At 48.0% G+C, this 26,736-nt stretch overlaps 7 protein-coding genes across 7 annotated transcripts; 1 reads left to right on the top strand and 6 right to left on the bottom strand.

Annotated features, from left to right (window-relative positions):
- Positions 1 to 54: 54 nt before the first annotated feature.
- DFJ58DRAFT_494445 (uncharacterized protein) lies at positions 55 to 1,281 on the bottom strand. Its single transcript, XM_041380673.1, has 2 exons — positions 953 to 1,281; positions 55 to 885 (listed from the first exon to the last, which is right to left on the bottom strand). The coding sequence occupies exons 1-2, from the start codon at positions 1,182 to 1,184 to the stop codon at positions 143 to 145; spliced, it is 975 nt and encodes a 324-aa protein (XP_041249169.1). The 5' UTR covers positions 1,185 to 1,281; the 3' UTR covers positions 55 to 142.
- DFJ58DRAFT_494450 (uncharacterized protein) lies at positions 1,282 to 2,294 on the bottom strand. The gene is made up of 3 exons (XM_041380674.1): positions 1,801 to 2,294; positions 1,638 to 1,748; positions 1,282 to 1,588 (listed from the first exon to the last, which is right to left on the bottom strand). Exons 1-3 carry the CDS (start codon positions 2,087 to 2,089, stop codon positions 1,380 to 1,382), a joined length of 609 nt encoding a protein of 202 aa, XP_041249168.1. The 5' UTR covers positions 2,090 to 2,294; the 3' UTR covers positions 1,282 to 1,379.
- A 6,624-nt stretch (positions 2,295 to 8,918) lies between these two features.
- DFJ58DRAFT_763180 (uncharacterized protein) lies at positions 8,919 to 11,373 on the bottom strand (the record flags this gene model as incomplete). Its single annotated transcript, XM_041388593.1, has 13 exons — positions 11,180 to 11,373; positions 10,557 to 11,144; positions 10,470 to 10,494; positions 10,168 to 10,417; positions 10,016 to 10,112; positions 9,923 to 9,961; positions 9,804 to 9,872; positions 9,690 to 9,757; positions 9,636 to 9,655; positions 9,478 to 9,581; positions 9,283 to 9,421; positions 9,024 to 9,235; positions 8,919 to 8,965 (listed from the first exon to the last, which is right to left on the bottom strand). The coding sequence occupies exons 1-13, from the start codon at positions 11,259 to 11,261 to the stop codon at positions 8,919 to 8,921; spliced, it is 1,740 nt and encodes a 579-aa protein (XP_041249167.1). The 5' UTR covers positions 11,262 to 11,373.
- Positions 11,374 to 14,954: 3,581 nt separating this feature from the next.
- On the bottom strand, positions 14,955 to 15,966 carry DFJ58DRAFT_763174 (uncharacterized protein). Its single transcript, XM_041388592.1, has 4 exons — positions 15,829 to 15,966; positions 15,322 to 15,770; positions 15,071 to 15,265; positions 14,955 to 15,003 (listed from the first exon to the last, which is right to left on the bottom strand). Exons 1-2 carry the CDS (start codon positions 15,924 to 15,926, stop codon positions 15,356 to 15,358), a joined length of 513 nt encoding a protein of 170 aa, XP_041249166.1. The 5' UTR covers positions 15,927 to 15,966; the 3' UTR covers positions 14,955 to 15,003; positions 15,071 to 15,265; positions 15,322 to 15,355.
- Positions 15,967 to 18,137: 2,171 nt separating this feature from the next.
- Positions 18,138 to 20,886, bottom strand: DFJ58DRAFT_696957 (uncharacterized protein). Its single transcript, XM_041383495.1, has 11 exons — positions 19,908 to 20,886; positions 19,819 to 19,843; positions 19,511 to 19,766; positions 19,359 to 19,455; positions 19,267 to 19,305; positions 19,148 to 19,216; positions 18,981 to 19,101; positions 18,824 to 18,930; positions 18,629 to 18,767; positions 18,370 to 18,581; positions 18,138 to 18,315 (listed from the first exon to the last, which is right to left on the bottom strand). Exons 1-11 carry the CDS (start codon positions 20,611 to 20,613, stop codon positions 18,269 to 18,271), a joined length of 1,818 nt encoding a protein of 605 aa, XP_041249165.1. The 5' UTR covers positions 20,614 to 20,886; the 3' UTR covers positions 18,138 to 18,268.
- Positions 20,887 to 23,102, top strand: DFJ58DRAFT_763158 (uncharacterized protein). Its single transcript, XM_041388591.1, has 6 exons — positions 20,887 to 21,112; positions 21,168 to 21,469; positions 21,520 to 21,583; positions 21,629 to 21,710; positions 21,761 to 22,362; positions 22,416 to 23,102. Exons 1-6 carry the CDS (start codon positions 21,014 to 21,016, stop codon positions 22,956 to 22,958), a joined length of 1,692 nt encoding a protein of 563 aa, XP_041249164.1. The 5' UTR covers positions 20,887 to 21,013; the 3' UTR covers positions 22,959 to 23,102.
- A 2,618-nt stretch (positions 23,103 to 25,720) lies between these two features.
- On the bottom strand, positions 25,721 to 26,275 carry DFJ58DRAFT_763155 (uncharacterized protein). The gene has a single exon (XM_041388590.1). The coding sequence runs from the start codon at positions 26,152 to 26,154 to the stop codon at positions 25,765 to 25,767; it is 390 nt and encodes a 129-aa protein (XP_041249163.1). The 5' UTR covers positions 26,155 to 26,275; the 3' UTR covers positions 25,721 to 25,764.
- Positions 26,276 to 26,736: the final 461 nt, after the last annotated feature.

The raw sequence follows: 26,736 nt of genomic DNA, 5'->3' as shown, positions 1-26,736 counted from the left end.
CGAGTAAGGACAGTGACGACCGCGTAGCTGGTAAACGCGGAAGGTTGGATGGGCGTCGAGTCAACACAAAAGGAGTTAAGAACCGTAAGGGACGACGAGAAGCCGACAAGGAAGTAGTGGGCGTGAACATATGCGGTCTTTGTCAGGTCGATGGGACGGAGGAAGCCGAGAACCCTGTAGCGGATGATTTCCTCGCCTCCGAACTCTTCCTCCCACTTGCACGTGCGGAGGCAGAAGTGCTAGTGGAAGCCCGTGATTTCTTTTCGCTCCAAACAGTGCCTGTCGATACCGATAGAGCCGCTGTGCTAGCACTCCACCTCGATCCCATCCTCTCGATCTGCGCAGTAGGCTCAGGAAAAGACAGCACATGGCTCGTTGCTACCACGCTCGTTGGGCTGCTGGGTTGCGCTTCCGCTTCAGTACTCGCTGTCAAAGACTGCAGAAGAAGTTGTGCCAATAGGACCTCATCTCCAAGACCGCGTTCTCCCTCATTGATGTAAGCCGGAGGGGGACGAGAAGGGAGTAGAGTTTGTGCCGAGGCTTGGTGTTCCAACGCTCTCACTCTCAATCCTATTCGTCTCTTGCGCCCTCCTTTAGTCTTCCTAGCTTTCGGCGCGGGAAAACGATATTGGGCCGCTACGTCACAAAATTGCACACGATTCAAATCAGCAAGTCCAAGGCTAACGGTGGGAGGAGGCGGAGGAGGAGGGGAAGCGAAAGGATCCCTCATGGAGAGAAAATCGGAGGCCGAGTCCGAAGACATGCCCCGCGAAAGCGAGTGCTTTGGGGTGCGATGATTGGGGAATTCCATAGGTTTCGGCACCGAGGAGTCCACTGTACGCTTGACAGAAGTCGGTAAGGTCTGCTTGACGACAGACGGTAGTACTGTAAAACAAATGATAAGTTAGATGTCTTGGACTGGCTGTGGATGAAAAGCGCAAAATACGCTCACAATAAAGGCTAGTGACCACTCCCACCGCCCAGACCAACGAACAGACGGAGTGAGCGATAACAAGTCCAGCGGTAACTGTTACGTCAGAGTTTTCCGATGATCGCGATGTTGTCACTGAGTCGCCGGCTTGCAAAGCGGCCCACAATGGAGAATTCTTTGCTAAAGCAAATTTCAAGGCATCACACACCACAGCTGTTGCCTGCGCCGCTAACATGGTAACGGGAAGACGCATCTCCTTGCAACGCCAGCTGATCGCCGCCGCTCCCTCAGGTATCACACTATTTTCTTGGCCTGAGTGTGTGAGTGTGAGTGACGGGGGTAGATTTGCAACGGATTTTACACTCTTAACCGACGACGTCAGCTGAGTATGCGCCAAGGAGCCTGGAAAAGGCAGGTGTCAGGAGTGGGTGAACTGACCCGTCTAGATCTATTCGGACAGGTGGTCGGGCGAACTGAGCTCTCGGAGGCCTGCTCGATCTTTCTCGGATGCATTGGCGAATGGACCTGCAACGGCGATAGCGGAGCGTATATCAAGGAAGATTCCAATAGCGAGAGGCAGTTGAAGACTTCGTGAGATGAGAGAGAATGTGGGTGAAAGCGAAGCAGGAGTGCTTGCAATTGAGCCAGTGATTGTTGCTATGATGCCATTCGAATTTGACGAAAGAGATGTGTAAAAATTACTCACCGCAGACGAGAAATGTTGTGATCAAAACCGATACGAAGCGAAGGGCGCGGTGGGGAACCAGGGAATCTGGCGTGGTGGCCACGAACAATACGTACAGAGAACTTAAAGATACTTATAAAATATTAGTGCACCAAGCGGATTTAAATATCGATTCAATGCTCACAGAGACACGCGTGCAAGGCCAAACAGACATTCCAGAAGCGATAAAGGAGCAGGTCATGGTTGAGTGATGCTCCGAGGCCAAGTCCGCTAGCAATGGCTGGTAGGACAATATTGAACGCCAAAAGAATATTTGGGACAAGTTTGTTTCGACTAAAAGGAGATGAATGAGCCAGAAAGACAGCCGACACAAGCGGCAGAATCAGCATGAGAGCGGGCGGGATGACCTGCAAGATCAGAGAAAACGAGGTCGATATGATACTTGAGCGAGAAGACACGAAAACGAGAGACATTGTAAGAAAGTAACAAAAGAATGTGGATAATGAGCGTTTGGAAAGATAAACAAGTATGTAGTTGGTGGAAAAAGATGAGAGAGTACAGCATCAAAACCCGAAGAAGACGAAGAAATTATAAGATTTAATTTGCTTGCTAAATGAACAGGGGAAGGAGCCGACGAATTAGGAAAGCGTCTTTGTTGGTATATAATCTTCTACTTTTATCTACTTACCCCGTCAAAAGCGGATGGAAAGGAAGAAGATCAGGGAAACCTAGACTAGAGACACGATAGGCAACAAATAAGTGATAGCGACGACCTGCTCTGTAGTACATGTTTCGATTCCTGTCAAGGAAAAATCAGGAAAGCTGAACCAATCGGCCATTGAAGTTCCCCGCCCATTCTTCGCTCCTCAAGAAAGGAGTGGTACATGCCAGATGGAGGCGCACTTCCCAACGCTTCTTTGGCTTACACCGTGTCATCGTTGGCACCAAGCCATACCTGTATACATGGATAAGAGATATACAATTGTACATGCAATTTATTAGAACATACTTGGCGTCATGAACCATCCGATGATGGCATGGCGAAACATTCTTGTATCCAAGAGGACAGTACCCTAGTGAGGTTTCACGGTGTTGCCGCACTTGGAGCCTAGGCCTGTCTGTGTATCACAGCATCCCCAATCTATACCAAGAAAAGTCTTTTAAATGTTTAACGTTAGTGACAGCACAGCAGTCAGTATCAAGTATCTTGACCTGTGATTATGCTGGCAGTGGCGCTGTATCGGATCAAATAATAAAAGTGAACTTGGAAGGAGGATAGAAGCGAACGTCACATGGTGACCTACTTCAGCATGATCATCCAAAGTATGATGGAGAAGAGAAATACAAAGTTGATCGTCAAGACGGAAGGAAAGTTGCACCAGCACAGCCACGTCTTCGGTTAGCAAGATCTATGGACTCCGACTTTGACCGACTTTGAAGAGCTCACGACAATTAGCGGTCAGCAAAATTCCACATCAGGCGAGTGGGGCCCCGTGCAGCATAGTGGTATCCATTGCAACGAGCATAAATGTGCCCGTCGGCTGCCAACGAGTTGCTTCTATTGAAACAGAAAAGTTACGGAACAACAATACTGTTGACATGCTGGAGTGGGGCAGCCCCTGACAAGGGGCGGATCATAGCACCATGTCAGAAATCTCTGTCATTCGAAATGCGTTATAGTTACAATATCTCTAGGGTCCTGACGTCCATCATGTTATGAACAGCAGCCAAATCACTGACTTGCGCAATGATATTGCGATTCGATGCGATCCTCTTGTACTCCCCACCACGTTGCTGCGCCAGCAAAAGTGCGCCAAAAGGTTGACCCAGGCGAACGGATCAACCTCAATTCTCGCAAGTGAGATTCTATATCATCCAATCGGACCGGCCTATCTCCATCAGAGTACCCGCCAAACGAATAGTATGACAGAGACTCAGACTCAGACCAATCACTCGCGCTCCGTGCATCATCTGCAAAGTCAGGCGATCCAAGGTCATAACGATTCCACGGACGGACAAGCAAGAATGTCTGCTGAGTGGACCGTGCAGGCGAGAATTGAACCAGCTTGTCCTCCGTGGTGACCAGCAGATCATCAAGTCCGTCCGCCTTGACATCATAAGTGAAACATTTCTCCTCATCTTGACCGCGCCTTCGTCTGAGTTCTGTAACGGGAAATGCGATGCAAGGCAGATGCAGCCTGCGGTTCGCGAAACGAGGAGCGGTCAGGTTGTCGAGCCGAGCATACAGTGTCGAAGCAAACTCCACAACAGCGGAATTTCGCAGCGACGAGACTAATATCTGCATCTGATCTTCGGATAGATGTGGCAGCGTGCATGGCGGAGGTTTTGTACGAGGTGATATCGGCTGGAAGACAGCTATTGAATTCGGATGATTTTCCGGCCCAATCCAGGGCACTAATGTCACCCGACTGAGCAAACGATCTCCTGCAAGAGCCTACCGAGCGCGTTTGCTTTGACTCGCCGTAGATTACAGGTAGATGGATGCCGAATATGCCAAACAGTGAATATGCGATGTCTTCCTGCAGCGTCGTGGCACGCGTCGATGCCATTGCAAACTTCTCTCGCGCACCCGACATGCCCGGATGAAAGGCGATGAGGGCCCGTGTATCTATGCCTGTTGAATATTCCAACTCCTGCATGATAGTGCCAGACTCCTTGTGATTAGGAGAGTGGTCATTGAGATATAGGGTCCAATCTGCTTGGTAGAAGAGAAACGACTGTGGGGGCCAGGATTCTGAACAGTCCACCCCGTGTGATCAACGCATTTGCGAGTGCCACAGACTTCGCCGATGGCGGGACATCCGACAGGTAAACATAGTAAGAGCTGACTGGCGGTACCAGACAAACATGGAGTCACCGATCGCTGGAGCTCGACATTGTTATTCTGGTCCGATGCTGCAACACGTATCACTCCACGCCCAGCGATTACCCTGCATCGCGAGCAACTCTGCAGAACGTTTGCAGCTTCACCACGGGTTCCGACTGGACCCAAATCGTATACGACCTTTGTCCTGGATTGTCGTGCAACAGCGGCTCCTTGTTTTCCCATCTATGCGATAGCATGACCCAACGGAAGTATTTGATTGCGGCTTCTTTGATGGGCTCTATTGGAGGCGTGGATACTTCATTGATGAAGACAAAAGCGCCTTGTAGTCTGTGCTCGCCTTGAAGGTATTTATCTGTGCCTGTCGATCCACATAAACACCCAGTGAAGGTGTTGACTAAGCGAAGCGGGGCATTTTCCAAGTGAGCGTGATAGCTTTTTGAATGCTGTCCTCCACTTCAAATGGGCTGACGTTACTGCTGACGCAGCTCTGCAGAACAAGGTTATCAATCGCACTCACAGATGAGCGATTTGGGGTTTTACCGCGTATCTGCGCATCGGAGCATCTTCCAAACTTGGAGAGCATGATTTTAAAGGCATTGATTGCATCATCGTAACGCTGTTGCCCCGTGAAGCGCTGCATAGTTGAGGCTCATACCAACATGAGACAAAGGTTGAGTTCGATGAGCTTTGCATCAGTGGTATCAGCATAATTACTCGCGAAGAGGTATTGTCCGCACCATTTCCGCGTCCCGAATGGCCTCCGTGAAGAGGTTTCGTCTCAACCTTGCCCTACTGCGTGTGCATAGAGGGTAGCGCACGAGGAATCCAGCTTGATGCCGGCTGAATACAGTTCAATAGCCATGTCGTAATTGCTCGCAGCAGCAGCCTCATCTCCCTTTAAGATACAATGCGTAGTGCAGTCTTTCTTGAAGGCTAAATGACCAACACAGTGGTATCGATGTTTAAGTCGTCGAGACCCCAATGCACTTACCAGTAGACCATTCGAGGCAGCACTCCTTCGCAGCGTCGTCAATCATGCTCATCATGTGTTGAATAGATTCGACTGCTTCGACCATTCGACCTGCACGGAGGAGCGCATCGCATCGTTTTTGGTGGATGGTTTGCCACAAGGAATCGAAGTCCCAGCCGAAGAGCTGCGCAGTCCACGATGAATCAGTTGTAAGCATCATATTCAGTTTCGTAGTAACATACTACCGTGAATATCATCAATCTAGGTTCCAAAAGTGTTCTGCGAGAGGATAAGTCTGTTTATGATGGAAATACTATCATTAAGTTGATCGGCGGCTTCACTGTACCGCCCATCCTCGAAAGCAACTATTGCAAGCTGCACATGCAGATACATCTGGCAAGTACGTTCGAAAGTTAGAAAAATTGACGAGTGTTTTGTTTTGCCATAACGCTCACGTTGACAACGCTGCACAGAAATGTATCTGAGTGTCGATAAGTTACGGCGAGGTCTTGAACTCGCCGCATTGCCTCATCATGGCGACTAGCATTGAAAAGTGCCACTGCCTGGACAAAATCATATTAAGTTTTTAGTTTAAAAACTGAATATGAAAAAAAATGATTGAGGATACCTTGATCAATAGTAAAAGATCGACGGTAACTTGATCACGATTCGAAAATAGAAAAGCCATATCGAAACTTCCATCGCATCCCAGAGCTGGTCATTGCCACAGAGGGCAATGGCCTTTGAACTGTAGCCCAATAACGAGGGCTGAATGGCAATTGACTGTGCGATAAATCCGTCGTCAACAACATCATGATAGACAGAGCATCTGACCTTGACTGCGTCTTGGAGTGCATTGTCCCACTCGGAGTTTCGCGCCCTTACAACTGAGCGATTGGCGTACAAGTCGTAATTGTTCCCATCTACATTGATCTCTTGCGTCAAAATCTCTTCAGCGGTGTGTGGGTCCCAAGCAATGGATGCATTGAGGACCATAATGTTCATGGCGAGGATCTGCATGAAGTTTTGTGAGAAGTATACACATCGAAGGCAAACAACTCACCTCAGATAATGAGTGTTTATCGTTACTGTCAGAGGATTGATTATTTGTACTATTGATATCGCCAGTAGGCTCGTCGTTGTTGTGACAGCGCATCTGTGTGTCACCACACGACAGATTGTGGATGAATGACAAGCCTGAGGCAGAACAATAAAGGGAAAGAGCATACCTGCGTGTCACTGCGAGAAAGGAGTCAACGCGCTTCTTCAACCACTCCAATCCTTTCCTGTGCCTTATGTTGCTCGAGTATAGTCTTAATAGACCAGAACCGAACTTTCGCATTATAGTCTCCACTCACGAGCAGTGCTCCATCGTGGAAATTGCAACACAGTAACCCGCGCGGTTGTGTGTTTAAGTGACTGTCCTAACTGCTGGTGCGACTTTGTGCTCCACAGCCGTGCAGTGTTATCGGCTGAGGCAGTAGCAATGAAGGTGCCATCAGAAGAGATGGCGAGCGAGTAGATGGTGTCAGTATGACCGGTGCAAGGTTGATCGATCCGGTGTCCGTTCGACGAGTTCCAGAAGTTAACGGTTGCGTCGTTTGATGCGGAGACGAGTTGCTGACCGTCGGGCGACCACACAACACTTTCGAACACCATCTTGGTGAGCGATCTGGAGAATAAGTTCGGCATTATCGGTGCGCCAAACCCTGATGGTACGGTCCAATGATCCAGATGCCAATTTTAGTCCATCTGGGCTGAATGTGACGCTGTACACATCATAACTATGACCATTAAGTGTTGATAGGACCGCGCCGGTCTCTGCGTCCCAAATGACAACCTTGAAATCATTTGACCCACTGGCAAGTCTCTTGCCGTTGGGGGAGAAGCAAACCGACCGCACCCGGCCTGTATGCTTCACCAGCGGACTGAAAACCTTCTGCTTGGTCTCGACGTCCCAGATGATGATAGTTTGATCATCTCCACCACTCGCAATTCGCTTGTCATCTGGTGATATGGCGACTGATCGCACACAGTCTTTCGTGTCCTTCAAATGGCCCTCCTACCAATGTTCCTTTATCCACATCCCAAATTCGCAGGGTGTGGTCCCTTGAACCAGTGACAACCCGTCGACGATCTTTGAAGAACGCGGATGCCCACACCGCGCCTGTATGCCCTTGCATGATGTGTGTTGGCGTTGGTTGCCCTAACATTGTCTGCGCAATCTGCCCACTTAAAGCATTTCTTGCCGCTGTATCAGAGCCAGGCACTCCTGACATGTCGCGTTGACCTAGACGGAAGTAGACGGTCAGTGGCATTTGAAGTTATGTAACGAGGAACATACTTTGTAGGATATGGAACCATCCACGGTGCACGGTCCTCGTATGCAGTAACTCGTACCACGTAGTATACAGTTACTGTTGGATTTCTCCGAGTAAGTACTGACGGTGACCTATTAATATTCTGGTGTTTGTACCTGGCACGTCGGTCTTACGGCATGGATATTTGTCGCTTCTTCTACCGCACCAACGGTCAACGTTTTCAACAGGCCCTAGTGAACCCGCTGCAATGAGCATATGCCTGTTGCTCTCAGCATGCAGTATGTACATCACACCACAGTCTTAGGAAGTCTTAGTAGAGAAGGCACGACCATCTCCATTTGTCATCAGATCTGGCTTTGTTACGCTCGGCAAAAGCCTTCAATGGATATTTGTCTCCATCAGCAATATCCTCGTCGGCATGCACTTAGTTCTATCACCTTCTTTCCTATTCCCTTTGATTACATCAGATTAGTAGATCTACAGTATATAAGCTCGCATTTATCTACTGTAGCGTTGGTTGATCTTTCCCTGACTGAATACATTTTAGTTCGGACAGTTACCTTGTCTGAATCCTTAAGCGTATTCTCTCGCCGTGTGAACACTCTGAGTGCCACAGGCTTTCACTTGGCATTTTCATTTTCATGCGTGTCAAGGCGCGGCAGGACCACGTCAAAACGGCTACACCCTGACCATATTCTGTATTCCTGGACATGCTATTTCATCATCCTCTGTGGGGAAAGCAGCCTCACAGAGGATGATGAAAGAGATCAAGTCTTGGTCTAAAAACGCAGAACGATCGCCGCTAGGACCCTCCCAAGAAGTGTCTCGTTTACAGCATTTTTGTTTCCAAGGATGTAAACATTAAAACTTGCTATGACTCGGAGGTGAACTTGATAGCTAATCACAGATTTCACTAGAAGCACGCCGCTCTAATGTGAATGTTAACGGTGATGTGTGATGAGCAATTTGTCCGTCGCCTTTGAGTCCTAGCTCACATCCTGACAACTGTAATCTAGTACGGGGTATTCCTGAGGATTTCTGAAATCACTGGATGCGTATCAGCGTCTGCAAATAGCACACACAGTCGAGGTTCAAATATACCTGTACAATCTCTTTGAATACTAAGAACAAATACAACATACGCTGTGGACGCTTCACGTCCTTCACTGATATCTTGTCCCGAAAATCCCTTCTTCGTGTGATTTAATTTCTGAATGTCATCAAGCTCATCAAACCGGAGTCAAGAACAAAGAAAACGTACGACTTACGCAATGCGAGATGCCTGGAATGGAACCTACAAAGCGCCAAGTCCCCCATCATGCACCATATGCCATTGAGTTCCGCGTCCTTGCTGCGCCCACCGACTTCGCGCCAGATACTGTTCAACTCTCCTTCTTTGTCAAGGCCCCAGATAGGATACAATTTGTCATGCAGTGACTCGGGAAGCAGAACACGATATGAATGACGTGCATCGGCGTAGCTGATAATGTGAATCGCAATGTCTATTGGTCAGTAAGAAAAGCGTACCCAGTAGCGAAGACGACCACGTCTGCCTCAAGAGTAGAACCGTCTTCGAAAAGTAAACCTGTCTGCGTAAAGCGCGAGATTGGCCCATCGCTCTTGAGTTTGATCTTCCCGTCGATGATCATCTGTGAAGCTCCGACGTCTTGATATTGGCACTATGGTCAGCTCAGATACGCTCTAATCTGCAAATGGACCAACCAAGATAATATCCTCCTCCCCCATTCAATGCCGTAATCAGAAAGCCAGAGTCATCATCGCCCAAATTTGTCTTGAAACCTCGTTTTTCGCAGGCCGTCAAGAAGCTCCCTGAATCCTTCCTCTATCAGGTAATTGGGACACAATATGTAGTCACGCACTTATCCGCCTCAGCAATGTCCTTGGTGACACGTTGATGCACTAATTTGAGCAACGAATTCGGGGTAAGACGCGTTTACGCGATCCGCAACATCAGTAGGAGGACCGCCCTCCCAGAAGATCGCTGGGTGCGTTTATAATAGCAAAATTGTAAAGAACGGACAACTCACTCATGAACCTCGGCATGCCCTCCTTTGTGGACATGACGTAACTCGGGCTGCGTTGAACCATGGTCACATCTGCACCATTTTTGTTTGAATACCATCAATGTGCTTCAAAAATCATTTACCAACGCCATTGTCAGCGTAGTCCGCACATATGTCATGCGCTATACTTTATAGTGAGCAGAGAAAAATAGAACATTCATGGTGCGACCCCCTACCGGACGTGCAAGCCCCGACAACAACAACCTTTTTTCCTGCGTGATCAGTCGCAAGATTGTGTTTGCTAGAATGCAACATCTGCCCCTTGAAGTCGTCCTATGTAGGTATTTGACATCAGCCTGAGGATCCTACATTCATGGATCGAACGAACCTGCCCTGGGATATCTGGAATTTGGCCCATACCGCTGCCCAAGGCGAATACGACATGATTGACCTCAAAGGCACGCTCCTTTCTGTCAGCACGTTGGACTGTGACAGTCCACTTCTTTCCCTTCGTACCCGGAATGACGGACATGACCGTAGCGCTGGTCCAAACATCGAGCTCCATGCTGTGTGCATATGATTCCAGCCAATCTGCCAGTTTCAATGCAGGCGTATAGACAGGCCACGAGACAGGGAAACTATGTGGCTTTTAGTTAGACAGTCATGGACGAACTGAGGTGTGAGACCCACGGAATGTATGGCATGTGGTCGTACCCTATACAGAAGGGGATCATTGAGCAAGAAGCAAACACCATATTCTGAAAGAGTGAGACTCACAGACGGGATCATGGAGACACAGCGCTGCATAACGCTTCCTCCAATTATCACCAATTCTCTCGTTCTTTTCCACTACTAGAGTCTTCGTGCCAAGCATCTTAAGCCGCGCTGCAACATCGAGCCCGCTCTGCCCGCCTCCTATCACTACGACGCTGGGCTCCTCGTCGACACATTCGATCTCACGTGCACGCTTCGCGGCCCACTTTCCATGGTTTGACTGGTAGTCTCGTCTATGCCCATTCTGTTCTGGGAAACCTTTGAGATTTTCCAAGTTCGTGAAGACGGTATGGGCCTTCCATGAGCCGTCCGCGAGTGGTACAAGCCGGAACACCCCAGATGCAATCCCGACTGTAGTTTCAAAGTCAAAAAACGCCTGAATCCACGCGATATCAGGGTATGGTCTCTGGAGTTCTACCAGATCATTCCTGAGTTTGAAAGAAGACAAGGTAAATAGCGGGAGTTGGTCTGCGAGGAATTTTTTAACGGAAGGGGTGCTTTGGAAAGTGTGGAAGTCCCATGTTAATGCGAGTATATCGCGCCAGAAGACATCATCGACAAGGAGATCTAAGACTGCTGTTACATTCTTGACTGCATCGCTTCTGCGAATGCTGAGAACCATTGACTCGCTACCGCTTGAACATTGACATCGGGAGCAACTGAGCTTTTGAGGTCATCGAGAGTAGGGAGGACCAGTTGGTTCGCCATGATGCACAGATTGAACAGAAGAAACAATCTTGCGATAATTACCGCTATAAATGCACTGCCTTTCACCAGCACGGAATTCTATCGTTTGGCTGAAACTCCTGAGTACGTACTTCGCACAGCGGGGGTTTCAACATTTTACCACATTTTGCCACTAGTGAAATCACATTCGAAATGCAATCTAGAGCGCTCCAGAGCGTTCCAGGCCAGGTCTAGATCTGCTTTTGATTGAAATTTTGCAAGAGGTAAAATGTCCAAACCTCCGATGTGTCGTTTATATCCCGGGCCATTGTTGGAGTAATGATGCCATGTAAGATTGACGCGGAACTGCGGCCTACGTCATTGTATTGTTGGCAGAACCTGAGAGTTTTGCAAATCAATTTGGCAAAACTGGTTCTGCGAGGTCCACGGCAGAACTCATCCGAAAGGAGGTTGGAAGAACAAGAACCTGGCAAAAATTGAGGGTATCCAAGACTGATATTGAGCCTTGCTGGCTGACTGCGTGCTAAAACTTTTTCGCTGCGCCAACAAGATGTTCCAGTTGACTTGTGAAGTTGCGAACAGGACTACCATGTTGGCTTTTGGCTGCATGCGAGATCAAAAGAACTCTCGGATGACCTGCAGGCTTATAATCAGTCACTAGCTCCATCCTCTTTCTTGGTGCAAAACCTTCTGATCAATTCCGAAATCCACCCACCCAAGATCTTTGCTGTAACAATCCTCTCAATTGTAGGGCATGCAGGTAAAGTAGAGCACGCATTCTCTGATCTCGACACAACACGAAGTTAGTATGATAGTTAAGCGGGAGTAAGCCCACCGCGAAAAGGGCTATGTCCGACATAGGGTCTTTGACCCCAAATATGAATTTTTTAGACATAAAAAAGAACAAAGTGTTTGAGGGAAATGCTTTTGCATGCGATTTTGATGAGTTAGATTGGGTCGAACAAGGATTAATGATACCGCAGGCTATTCTAGATGAGGTCGAGGTGGGTGAGGTAACATTGATGCTCACCGGTACTAATATTTACCGCAGGCTATTCTAGATGAGATTGATTGAAATGGTGATGGGGTAACATTAAGATGTCATCGTTAACTCACTAACTGTAAGGGCCTGGCCTAGGCCCATCAGCAAAAGTCCCAAACCTAGGCCTTGCTTGCAAGGTCCCGGTCATACATATGGCATGCGACGAAATCTGAAGATCTGACGGACTGTGTCAATAATAAACAATAATAAATATCAATAAATCATCAGTCTCCCTGTTGTTGAACGCTATCATCCACAAACGTCGCTCTCATTTCTCCTACTCACCAACGTCAGGCAAACGTCGACGCGTCATAATTCATCCTATCAGCGATCTTATGAAGCCAAGATATCGAACACGATCCTTGTGTCTACGTATATCCAGCTGTCATAGCAAAGCGCAGCTACGGAGGCTCCTACAACGGCAGCGGGACATATTCTATCTCTTCTCCTGGGCGAGACCATGCAAGATGATAATGTCAAGTCGGGCTTCTCACTGGACGAGCGTCAAAAGAACTTGCTACACATATCGTTTACTTCATTTTAACAAGCACTCAATTACGTCCTGTGCAGATCCTGCAAAGCTTACGATTCACCACACTCCCCCACCGCCAAATGCTCCACCTGCTAAAAGAATCCATACAGATATGCAGAACTGAGGGTCGAAAGAAGGACAGATAGCGCCTGCAGAAACCAGTTTCCTACGCTGTAGCATCACATAAGCCTCTGCAAGTCACTTGACTGGGACATCGCTGACTCAGTCACGCATACTTTCCACAACGTTGACATTGAATGGTCCTTGTGCAGGTCCTGTAAAGACTGCCGTTCATCATACTCCGCTGCCGCCAGACCTGCTAAGAGAATCCATACAGAAACAGAGGAGAGTGCAAGCACAAGGGGAAAATACAAAGAAAAAGAATCGTATCACCCTGAACGTTGTCATGAATCATAATTTTCAATATTTGTTCGAACAAGCAAGGTCAAAATCGGCAACGCCGGTCTCTAGTAGATGAGTACTAGGGGTCGGCGTTGCCGACTATTTACCTTGCTCCGACGAGTCGCGACTCTCACGCTTCAACCAATTTTTCACATCCCGATTTTATTCTGGAATACAGGACTGTCGAATACTACTACAGTCCTAGAAAACACGCTAGAAAAATAGGAGACACGACACGCTTCGAGATACAAGTACAATTAGGAGTGCAGTAGAAGGCACTGTACCTCTTTTTAGGCTTTCGAACCACTCGCGTCAGTCTCTCGGGGAATTTTTTTATTTTCCGGTCGGTCTTTGTCGTCGTTGACGTGCAGGTATTTGTAGTTAGTATTGTGGTGGACCGCACTGGGCCTCAGAACGGTTACGTTTTCCGCGGTCGCTTGGAAAGTATTGGATTTTCCAATGACGCACGGTGAACTCAATCTCCACGATGGATCCGTTGAGAGCGGTATAAAGGTGTGGATGTGTTGAATAAGGTTGCCTTCATAGAAGACAGGGAGGGGTGTTGCTTGCAAATTGTATTTGATGCTATCGAAACGCAGTGCAAATTCGTCCGGGATGGGCCAGTTTGCCGTTTCGTAGTCCATCTGCGGAGCTTCTTCAACAGCTTGTCCATGAGAGGAGTCGAGTACGACGCTTATCCTTTCTGTTTTAAGTTGTCATGTATGTTGATGAACTAGGGATCGGCGTTGCCGATTTTGACCTTGCTTGCTCGAACAAATATTGAAATTTATGATTCATGATATAAACGTAAACGTTCAGTGTGATACAATGACACTAGTACTGACATTTCCTGAATGCTTTCTTTATATTTATATTTTCCCTTTGTGCTTGCACTCCTCTGCCTCTGTATCGATTCTCTTAGCAGATCTGGCGGCAGCGGAGTATGGTGAACGGCAGTCTTTACAGGACCTGCACGAGGACCATTCAATGTCGACGTTGTGGAAAGTATGCGTGACCGAGTCAGCGATGTCCCAGTTAACTGACTTGCAGAGGCTTATGTGGAGCTACAGCATAGGGCACTGGTTTCCGCAGACGCTAAGTATCGATGAAATATGTCCTTTTGACCCTCAGTTCTGCATGTCTGCATGGATTCTTTTAGCAGGTGGAGCATCTGGCAGCGGGAGAGTGTGGTGAGTCGTAAGCTTTGCAGGATCTGCACATAAATTCACTTTGCCATGACAGCTGGATATACGCAGACACAAGGATCGTGTTTGATATCTCCTGGCTTGATAATATCGACGACAGGATGGATTATGACAATGATGGCAGGGAGACTGATGATTTATTGATGTTTATTATTGTTTATTATTGGCACATAGTCCGTCAGATTTCGTCGCATGCCATATGACCTTGCAAGAGAGGTGAAGAGGTTACTCCCCACGAACACGTCCAACTGTGGACAGTAGGCTATAATTGGCCGCTTCTGATATCGTTGGAACCCCCCCCCTCCCCTCACGTATCTATGCAGTCAAGGCTGCGCCCTGGTCGACTTCGTTGATTGGAGTGACCCTAGTTGTGCTCCTCCCGAATTTGATACCCCTGGAACGCGGTAGTACTAAGCTTCTATCAGCTCCTACTACAGTGACCAGCTAAATATTGTCCGTAGTACCAGTGTGTCCTGCTGCAATCATACTCATTTCTGTGGCTCTTACCGCGGATAATTTTTTGGCAACTTGTGAGAACTTTACTCAATTTCAGAGGACCTTTTGAAGTTCTGCCAGCAGTCGGTGAGTCCGAGGTTTTACCATGGGGCTCCAAAGTTCAGAGTCAGTAATCGTTGGTTCATTTCCGAAGTCAAGACTTCCACAAACCAGGAGCGGACAATCGGAGGACCGCTAGAATCTCTCAAATGATAATTTGTATCGCTGACCCTATGGTGGACTGCGATCTTTTACGTGCTAGAAGATGGTGGGCTGCCTCACTGCAGTGCATGATGCCTACTGGGGCCAATATAAGTACATCATATTTATGTCGGGTATCAATAACAAGGTAAGCAAGTAATCAACATATAGCGGCTATATAGCGCTGATCGAGTAGCCGTGTAGGAGCCAGTCAAACGCTTGAAAACACGTCACGTTGTCATTTTTGGGGAGGATGAACAATGATTCGTCGCTTGAGGTTGTTGAGAATAAACGCCGCATTGACTTCCTTTGGTGTCATCTTGGCCATGGCCAAGACACAGGCGCGGGCGGCGTGGGTTTCTTGCTCGATGAACAGCATATCGACTTCCTCGGGTGACATTTCTGCCATCGTCGCTACACAGGCGCGGGCTTCTTGATAAAGAACTTCTTGGTCCAGACCCCCTTGGTTTAGGGCACCTTGGGCATCACCCGACTCGTGCTCGTCATCGTTGTCGTCCGAATCGGACAAGTCATCGGTATCATCAATGTTCATGTTCCAGAAGCATTGCGATAACATATCCGATGGATTCCGTTGTAGTCTAGCCTCTTTGGCGCGCCGATTATTGAACCAGTTCTTAACTTTCTGGGCTGGACTATGCATCCATTTGGTCAGCTCGGGTGATCGCACTATGTGAAGGAATCCAAACTCACATATCAATCGCCTTGGCCAGTAATTCGATATCATCCTTCGTAGGGTGATCGTTTTTGGCATAATAAGGGTCAAGTATGTTAAGCTGTCCAGTTGTCATACATTTCCTCTTGGGAGCATTTTCGACCTGATAGGGAGAAAGTACGCTGAGACCTTTTACTTTGAGATTTCATAGTGATGCACTTGAGCTTTCTTGGAAGACGTTGCCTGGGGCTGGAGGTGATACCAAACAGTTTCCTTCGTGTACAGTATATATACTATCGATCAAGCTACTGTGGATTGTGGCCTACCACTATGGAGATGTGGATATTGGACAGTCCACTGCCTAGTCCTTGTCATCCTAATCGGACAATGACCACAGTTGCTTTGTGAATTCTTTGGCCGCAGCTAGCAGGTCTAAGGGTGGATGACGGACAATTATGGCACATGTGGACACAAAATTTAGTTTCGCATGCATGCGAGGACAGGCAGGCCTGAGTCTGAGTCCGCAAACTACTCCAACTAAAAGGGGCGATATTACATAAAGCCGTATGTAATTTAACTCCGTGACGTTTGAGTACAAGGCCACAGTAGTGACTGGCTGGTATTACTTCTGATCCTGATACACGCACTCAACCCATCTTGACTTGTTTCTGATACGCAACACTTGTCAGTACTAGGCATCAGCGGACTTGAATTATTGCTGGGTGGCAATGATCTGAGATTTGCCTGTAGCCTAAAGTCTCCGTTAAGAAGTTGTGCAAGTCATCGAAATTGAAATAGGGGACTAAAATGTTAAGATCCCGGATGTCCTGAGATATGTCCCCAGTCATCATCGCGCGAGCCGCGGAACCGGTGACGAGGCTTTCAGATTGACGAAGAGCTGATACCAAGAGTTCAAACGCGCTGTCAGCGAACGGCGCTATGACGGATCTGAAACGTCGATGCACGACACCTTGTCCAATTCTGTGCATTACACGGCAGGTGCGAGACATCACGATGACGTCTGCTATTGTCATCATTGCCAGTATCATAGTAGCAATGTCTTCTTCTTGCACTATAACTGTTGATATGTAATAAGCGATAAACTTAACAGGATCTGCGCGGCACGTAACTAGGAACTCCTCCAGAGCTGCATTTTGCCATACTGCCTGAGTATACGCAGACGCGAGAATGTTTGATATCTGTTGGCATTGACGATGATGACGTTCAACAACAGAAATATTAATGATTTATTGATATTCATTGATGTTTATTATTGGCACATAGTCCGTCAGATTTCGTCGCATGCCATATGACCTTGCAAGCAAGGTGACGTATGCACTTACCCTTAAGGAGGATATATTCCTTACAGAACGCACCATTCTCCCTGTAACATCATCGACGATCATACTCATACATCAATTTGTGGTAGCGACTTGGTCTTGCAACGTCTCTAGGGTGGTGATTCCTGCTCGGTAGTCCGTTGCAAGATCAGCTTGAGGATGGGCGGGTCAAGAGATATGGAACTGATATTTGGCTTTTTCTAGAGGGGTCATGCCATTGGCAATATGATTTCCTGCAGCTCCACATTTCAGGCGATAGGCGGATACACGACCTGCTATGACGAGTTCCAGTCCACTAATACTACTGGAATGTTGTCAGAGGGTTGCTGAGCGTTGAATAAGTGTCGTGAAATCACGTGATTTGGCACTTCACGCGGACTATTGCTTACGTCGGCACATCTTTACCAACATATGAACATGACCTTGGGGAGCAAGACGACCGGTGACCTTGCTTCGCAAGGTAATGTTCAGGTCTTATCATCTGGTATCAGCCTCACCACAGCCACCATAACCCATCAGCCCAGACCAGCCCCAGGCCACCCCAGATGGTCAGATCATGAAACTGAGTTTTTGCTCATTTGATCATCAGCTGGTCCGGGTCATGCATCACAGCTGACATATGATGATTGTTTAGCAGGCCTGGGCAATTTCTGGCACCTTATATTGGCAGCCTAGCTATGCCCTCACCATATTCTATATGCCTCGACATACTATTCCATCACCCTTCGTGAGGCGTCCTGCTTCACCTGGCGTGAGATCAAGTCTGGTCTAAGAAACGTAAACAATCGCCGTTAGACCCTCCTCACAAGAAGTATCTCATTTGGAGCATTTTGGTTTTCAAAGGATTTAAACAAAGTCAATCAATACTTGCTATAAGGTGAACTTGATAGCTAATCACAGGCATTACTAGAAGCAGGCCGCTCCAATGTGGATGTTGACAGTGATGAGCAATCATAGCTCGGCACGTCCTGACAACTCTGATCTAGTACGGGGTATTTCTGAAATTAGTGGATGCGTACCAGCGTCTGCAAATAGCTCATACAGTTGACGTTGAAATATAAATATACTTGTACAAATCATTTGAATACCAAGAACAAATACGACATACGCTGTGGACACTTCGCATTCTTCGCAGCCTTCATTGATACCTTGTCCCAAAAATTCCCTCTTCGTATGATTTGATTTCTGAATGTCATCAAGGTCATCACACCGGAATTAAGGGTAAAGAAAACAACTTACGCAATGCGATATGCTTGGAGTGGAACCTACAAAGCGCCAAGTTTCCCATCATGCACCATATGCCATTGAGAACCGCGTCCTTGCTGCGCCCACCGACTTCGCGCCAGACGCTGTTCAGCTCTCCTTCCTTGTCAAGGCCCCAGATAGGATACAATTTGTCACGCAATGACTCCGGAAGCAGAGCACGATATGAATGACGTGCATCGGCGTAGCTGATAATGTGAATCGCAATGTCTATTGGTCAGTAAGAAAAGCGTACCCAGTAGCGAAGACGACCACGTCCGCATCGAGAGTAGAACCGTCTTCGAAAAGTAAACCTGTCTGCGTAAAGCGCGAGATTGGCCCATCGCTCTTGAGTTTGATCTTCCCGTCGATGATCATCTGTGAAGCTCCGACGTCTTGATATTGGCACTATGGTCAGCTCAGAAACGCTCTAATTCGCAAATGAACAAACCAAGATAATATCCTCCTCCCTTATTCCATGCCATAAGCAGAAAGCCAGAGTCATCGTCGCCCAAAGTTGTCTTGAAGCCTCGTTTTCGCAGGCCGTCAAGAAGCTCCCTGAATCCTTCCTCTATCAGGTAATTGGGACACAATATGTAGTCACGCACTTATCCGCCTCAGCAATGTCCTTGGTGACACGTTGATGCACTAATTTGAGCAACGAATTCGGGTAAGACGCGTTTACGCGATCCGCAACATCAGTAGGAGGACCGCCCTCCCAGAAGATCGCTGGGTGCGTTTATAATAGCAAAATTGTAAAGAACAGATAACTCACCCATTAACCTCGGCATGCCCTCCTTTGTGGACATGATATAACTCGGGTTGCGTTGAACCATGGTCACATCTGCACCATTTTTGTTTGAATACCATCAATGTGCTTTAAAAATAATTTACCAACGCCATTGTCAGCGTAGTCCGCACATATGTCATGCGCTATACTTTCATAGTGAGCAGAGAAAATAGAACATCGATGGTGCGACGCCTACCGGACGTGCAAGCCCCGACAACAACAACCTTTTTTCCTGCGTGATCAGTCGCAAGATTGTGTTTGCTAGAATGCAACATCTGCCCCTTGAAGTCGTCCTATGCAGATATTTGACATCAGCCTGAGGATCCTACATTCATGGATCGAACGAACCTGCCCTGGGATATCTGGAATTCGGCCTATACCACTGCCAAAGCCTAAGGCGAATACGACATGATTGACCTCAAAGGTACGCTCCTTTCTGTCAGCGCGTTGGACTGTGACAGTCCATTTCTTTCCCTTCGTACCCGGAGTGACGGACATGACCGTAGCGCTGGTCCAAACATCGAGCTCCATGCTGTGTGCATATGATTCCAGCCAATCTGCCAGTTTCAATGCAGGCGTATAGACAGGCCACGAGACAGGGAAACTATGTGGCTTTTAGTTAGACAGTCATGGACGAACTGAGGTGTGAGACCCACGGAATGTATGGCATGTGGTCATACCCTATACAGAAGGGGATCATTGAGCAAGAAGCAAACACCATATTCTGAAAGGGTGATAGGCTTACAGACGGGATCATGGAGACACAGCGCTGCATAACGCTTCCTCCAATTATCACCAATTCTCTCGTTCTTTTCCACTACTAAAGTCTTCATGCCAAGCATCTTAAGCCGCGCTGCAACATCGAGCCCGCTCTGCCCGCCTCCTATCACTACGACGCTGGGCTCCTCGTCGACACATTCGATCTCACGTGCACGCTTCGCGGCCCACTTTCCATGGTTTGGTTGGTGGTCTCGTCTTGGCCCATTCTGTTCTGGGAAACCTTTGAGATTTTCCAAGTTCGTGAAGACGGTATGGGCCTTCCATGAGCCATCCGCGAGTGGTACAAGCCGGAACACCCCAGATGCAATCCCGACTGTAGTTTCAAAGTCAAAAAACGCCTGAATCCACGCGATATCAGGGTATGGTCTCTGGAGTTCTACCAGATCATTCCTGAGTTTGAAAGAAGACAAGGTAAATAGCGGGAGTTGGTCTGCGAGGAATTTTTTAACGGAAGGGGTACTTTGGAAGGTGTGGAAGTCCCATGTTAAGGCGAGCATATCGCGCCAGAAGACGTCATCGACAAGGAGATCTAAGACTGCTGTTATATTCTTTGACTGCATCGCTTCCGCGAATGCTGAGAACCATTGACTCGCCACCGCTTGAACATTGACATCGGGAGCAACTGAGCTTCTGAGGGTATCGAGAGTAGGGAGGACCAGTTGGTTCGCCATGATGCACAGATTGAACGAAAGAGATAATCTTGCGGTAATCACCGCTATAGCTGCGCTGCCTTTTTCTAGGACGGAGTTCCATCATTTGGCTGAGACTCGTGAGTGCGTACTTTGTGGTCAGATGCTCTTATTCCGGGCCATTTTCGGAGTCATGATATGTGATGGATTATGTATGAACCTTCTGAGCTCAAGTGACCCACCAGCTGGCTGTTTATCGAATCGATAACGATAGGCTAAAGTTGGCCTAAAGGTGTTACACAACAAAGTTACCACGCTCACAGCACTTGGACTGCGGGTGCTGTGAGCTCAGTCAAATTTCTCTCAGCACTGCAACCAACATCTCTAAACAGTAGAGAGATACGACTATTGTACTCTCTCGTATACCCGACACTCGTTGTAAATGAAATATCGAAACTTTGCTGCCCTACCCGGCGATCTTCTATTGGAGGTGACATCATGCCTATCCTCTAGAACAGATGTCCTCAATCTGGCACTCTCAGTAAGTATCTCGAACTCAATTCTGACTTGATCTTTCCTGAATTCATTGCACGAAGAGCAAACACCTTTTCGCTAGCACATGCCCTGTATTGTATGCCCATGTACACCTTGGAACTGCAGAACAATGCCAGCGAACTCTGTCGATGCTCCGTTCTTGCCCGAACGTTGCACGTCATATCCAGAAACTTTACATTCGATTTTCCTCCGCCTCCTCCGACTATATGGTCGATATCAATGGAATTACGGTCTCAGCGCTGCTGAGGGAACTTGCGCCGAAACTAGACGCACTTCACACTTTCATCTGGGACGCGGATGAGATCCCGCAATGCGATGATATGTGGTTCGCCCTACGAATGTCGTATGTTTAATCGGTGACTCATTTCTCACCAATAACTTAGTTTGTCACAGGTGCCCACGGCTGCGCACACTTGGCACATGTTACGGATCTGTGATACCCAGCGAACGAAGTCATGTATGTGCATGAAAAAAATGTGTATCATTCATTCATTCTCTCCAGTTGCTGGAATTCAAGAACCTCCATGGGTTCTCGCTGACCCTGAAACATGGATACTACACCCATCATTCAGATGACTTTCAAGGTCTGTGCTGTTGTTGACATCTAATTTCCTAGTGTTTTGACGCGTTACAGATGCTCTTCCTTTCGATGGTCGCCTTTGGGATATGCTGATCCGGCGTTCCCCGGACCTCGAGGAGCTGCATGTGTTAGGTGGACCGTTGATTCTAGACGGAACAGTGCATCCACTCTGCAACGCACGCTGGCCTCTCCTGCATTCCCTATCTCTAGGGGATCTTATGTTAGATTGGTCTTCAGGACCAGGACCCATGTCATCCAAGCGCCCCTTCATAGCTTTTTTGGAGGCTCATCAGCGTCTGCGATTTTTTCGTACATCCCGCACTGCATTGAGTCCTCATATACTCCCTTCACTCGATCCATCCGCATTACCACACCTTACCCATTTTGCTGGTTCGTTGGAGCATCTTCAAGCCCTGGCCCCCTCCCATCCACAAATCACACACTTAGCAATCGAGGAGCCGCTAATCATCCGTGATCTCGCACCTCTTTTAGTTGCAGGGGTATTGCAGAACTTGCATTGCCTCACTGAACTTCGCATTGCCTTTATTTTCCATTCTTCATATGAAAGTGGAAACTTGATTAGAAACCTTGTAAGCACTTGCCCTGGACTGACCACGTTGGAGATGACGTGCGCGAGAAGGTCATCCTTCAAAGTTGTATGTTTTTTTTTGTTTGCCACCTGTATATTAAGGTCTTTGATATCTCTCAGGACACCCTAGCCAAGTCCGTCAGCAGCCTCCCTCGGCTGCGTCACCTACGGTTGACGTTAGTTCCGGTAGCCACAGAGGACTCATTGCGCGTTTGCGCATCCCATGTCGTACAAGCGATCCCACGCTTACACTCATTTGCACTGACGTTCATTTCCGCCTCGCTTCCTCTATCTCTCACCCCCGTCAATTTTGGTTTGTATGAGGAGAGTGGGAGCTACGTTATTCGTACCGACGAACATGGACTCCCTCATTCTCTGAGCTGCACCGAGCGAAGACCTGCGCCACGTCTGCCCTTCACACTTCCGAGCATTCCCATCCCACTAGCAGTACCGTTACTGGCCTTCTCCCCTTTCACATCCCCCTCCCCGCCAAGGGAGAGGAAAATGAGAATCCAACGATTCTTACTGAACCTGCGTCCAGGCACTTCCAAGTATAGTGGCTTAGGTCTTATGTTGGAGCGCAGCACAGCAGGGGATGAGGTGAGAGTGCTTACTGTTCTTGTAACGCTGAGCGGGCTTGCGCTGTGGGGTTTCTTTGCATAGATTTAGTCACGATTTCGGTACAGCTGTCCCTCACTTATATCCGGTTTGAACTTGACCCATAGATGCATATGGTAGCTCTGTGTAATGTATAATTAATATTTGCTGTCCTGACACAAAATCGCAGAGCATGAAGCTGAAGCTTAATATAGTGCAACTCATTTTTAGGCACCAACACCTGATCCTCCAAGTCTGCCAAAGTGCTCAAATGTGAAGATCGAGTCTTCAACTCTATGGTAGCTAAGTAACTGATGAAGGCACTCACTCGGCCCCAAATTCCAAGACCATGCACTTGTTTCCCTTCCAAGGTACTTCGACTCCCAAATGTTGACAAGAACAGCGTAACGTAAGAACGTAATGACAAGACCTCGAAAACCTCATCAGCTGCAAATTTGCCTGACTTGCGCGAGTAGTAGGAACAGCGGCGGCAAAACCTCTCGACCACGGCCAGGACAACTTTCTGGCGCTCACCAATGGCAGCGACGATTTGTCTACACGAAAGGCGCCACCTGAACCTCGCTATAACTCGGATTGTTCATTACCCTCAGAATATGGCGGCCTTACGACCCGCCATCCGATGTGCTCATCTAACTCCCAAGTCTTGAAGTTAAATTTCATCAGTGCATGTGCCCTCCGCCGCACCAAACACCACTCGTCCGTCGCCTTCGCTGCCCTCGTTCCTTCTCCGCTGACTGAAGATGCGCATTTGACGCCCACGCTCTCGTGTGGCCATTATCGTCGTTCTCCGCCAAAGCCCGCCTTCCCTCCGTCAATTTATCCTACATTATCCCGCCGACAACGCTGGTCACGCCGTCACCGAGTTATCTCGATCTCTCCAGCCTCAACTACATCTCCCCCAGGTATGGAGGATTCCTCACAATCACAAACAGCAACGACGGCTTAGACATGTGGTCCGTTTCAGGATCACTCGTCGAAGTTGGAAGAGCTTTAAAAACATAGGGACGCGTCTCCATTTTTTCTGCTTCGAAATATTTTTTCTTATGTCTCCTTATCTTGTGTGTTGCCTTCCTTGGTCAGAGAGTGATCAGATTTACTTGTATTTCTCGAATCACCTTCCGTCTTATGCTTTTTTGCGAAGTAGAAAAAGGCTAAATAAGCAGGAAGCGGCGGGAAGGGCCTCGTGAGGTCACGCTCTAGCGCCGAGCGCAGGTAGGAGGTTAGGTGTGGTAGGCGGTGGGAGACTGCAGGTCGAGCGTGGTGGGCAGTAGCAGACGCGCTTTGGCAAGGGGCTTAACCTCATACACAAGCAGAAAATTCCTCACCGAGCGGTGCTGGAGGTCTTGTCGGACCTCACCTGAACGTGAGGTAATTCAATGTGTACGTACCTTGTTCTTCTCAACGTTTGGGAGCCGAAGGTGACTTCGGAATGGTAACAGGGCACCTACGACTCCTGTGTATCAGAAGGTGCTGAATTACATCTCTCAGGGTAACGGAAACTACCGCAGCACAGTGTTGCCATTAAATCACGTAACGTGTCAGGGGTTTGCTATACAGGCTGCGATGGCTTGGCGATGGCACATTCATTCTCATTGTGGGCGATGCGCTTATTAATTCCTCCGAGGGCTTACAAGCTGTTATGGTGATTTTCCGGGAATATTGGCACATCGTATGAACGTTCTTATCATGTAGCTATGTGGTTGATTATTCCTCCGAGGGCAACCATGCCAGCACGTACTATGATCGTATCAAAGTGGTTCAAGAATCAAGAAGCTCGGGGTAGGCTAGAAACGAAAGTACATGTGGTTCACAACCAGTCCCGGCGACATCTGCTCTAGCGACACAGCAGAGCACAGCATTTTGGATATGAATCAACCCAAGTACCGACAATATTCTAAATTGTATCAGCAGGATTTCTGGACTTACGAACTCCAGGCCTAATAATCAAGAATTTGCAATGTCACCTGGATGCAAACAGTTTTCATGATTTCTGGCGGAGGACTAACGGTTGGATGGGTGTTGAAGATACTTGTTATGCTTGTTACACAGTGACTATGCATGGATCCAATCGTTGTGGTCACTAGCCTAGCACACCATCGCGAGTAGCGTGACCTCCTGTCAATATTGGCAAGTGTCGATCTCAGGCATGAAGCCGTCGCGATGAGTCTTCACGAGAGCGTACATTTTAACCTCAACAAATTTGACTCGAAGATTCATCTGGATGGTCGCACGCGCCTAGCTACTTGGTAGTAGTGGGACCTGTGAAAGGTGAGAACTAGACACGAGCCTCAGTCACGGGTAAAGAGACTAATATTAACGTTGTACTACGAACCTAGACACGAGCCTACATGTAGTGAGTACAATGATATAATGTAGAGAGAACGAACAATACACACCTCAGTCACGGGTAAAGAGACTGAGGTGCGTTGACGGATATTCGACGTCTTAAGTAGGATTGAGAAAAGGGGGAAAAAGGAGTCAGGTACTGCAAAGTGTCTGTGATTTATATATGTCACTTGTCGTCATGTCCGGGTGGTCAGACGGACGCTATTAACTGCTCTTGACAGGACCAGAGCACCGAGTTTTGGTGTTGATCAACTCTCTGTGTAATTATGGATGTTGCAGCTAGCCGCTCTCCCCGACTCGGACTACAACCATCCGACGATCTCTTACGCACACGGCAGATTTAATTATCCTCGGCTCTGGTTAAACTTGTGTAGATACATTTTGTTTTGCGTATGTAAGTACAATCATAGTATTTGTGTATACTTTGGCAGCAAACTCACGCACTGCTGTATACTTACAGGGGGTAACAAGAAGTGCAGTCTGTGCAGGTACCCGTTTAAACATCCTAAACATCCGAAGTCATTCCATGTAGCTTGTCCACCTCCTCATAAACTTTTGTCCAGTCACGACAGACGGTCTCGTATCCCCTGACGGCGGACCCCAGATTGTTTATAGCCGGCTCGATTTTCATGTTAGGGTAACACAAAATCGATTGGCGAAGATAATTCATGCAGTGACGAGTGATCAATGATGGGGCGCGCATTGCCGCGTAGTTGTCACGGATGATTCCCAGGCACTTGAGCTGGTGAAAGAATGTCACTGTGTAAATGCGACTTTCACCCGTCTCCGCATCTTTGATTTGAATAGTGTGTCCTCCGCGCGGAATGAGTTTCGCAAACTCTTCTCCGCCCTCATCCGTATCGGCGCGGTAATGTGCTGTTTGGTCTACTCGCATCCATACTGGCTCTCCAAATTCCACTTGAAGGGATAGATCTGATACGTGGAATCGTCAGTCAAACCTGTAGGACACGCTAAAAAGCTTTGTAGCAATACCATGGTTGAGAACAACTCCTTTGAAAGACCTGCCGTCGGACACTGACCAAGGTATTCGCGCAATAAGATTGACAACGCCAATGCCTACAACTGTGGCCAGTATCACTTTAAAAGCAAAGACAAACCGTCTCATCATTGTTTGCAGGGAATCGGGGTAACTTTTTGCGCTTATTGTTCAACTACACGTAGCCTTGTGGCGGTACGCTACGATACCTCATGATTTCCCGATCGAGTCACTGTATAATGCCGCGGCGGACTCGGAATGCGGTTCAGTAGTAGTATAGCAGTCACCTGTGCACTTGATGCCAGAACAAGGTACGGGGAGGATTGCTTCGGCGACAGATCACTGCGTGGCTCGGAAGATTTAGGTGCCATAAAGCCAACAGAAGGCAAACGTTAGCGTAATATGGACCTGGTGGTGAGTATCTGCGGACATTAGTAGTTTGGGCGCACCAACCCCACGATGAGGCCAGTCCTTACCAGT

The sequence above is a fragment of the Suillus subalutaceus genome, assembly GCF_016647625.1.
Source record: "Suillus subalutaceus strain FC151 chromosome Unknown DFJ58scaffold_9, whole genome shotgun sequence".
NCBI lineage: Eukaryota > Fungi > Basidiomycota > Agaricomycetes > Boletales > Suillaceae > Suillus > Suillus subalutaceus.
This window is presented reverse-complemented; position numbering and strand designations above follow the sequence as displayed.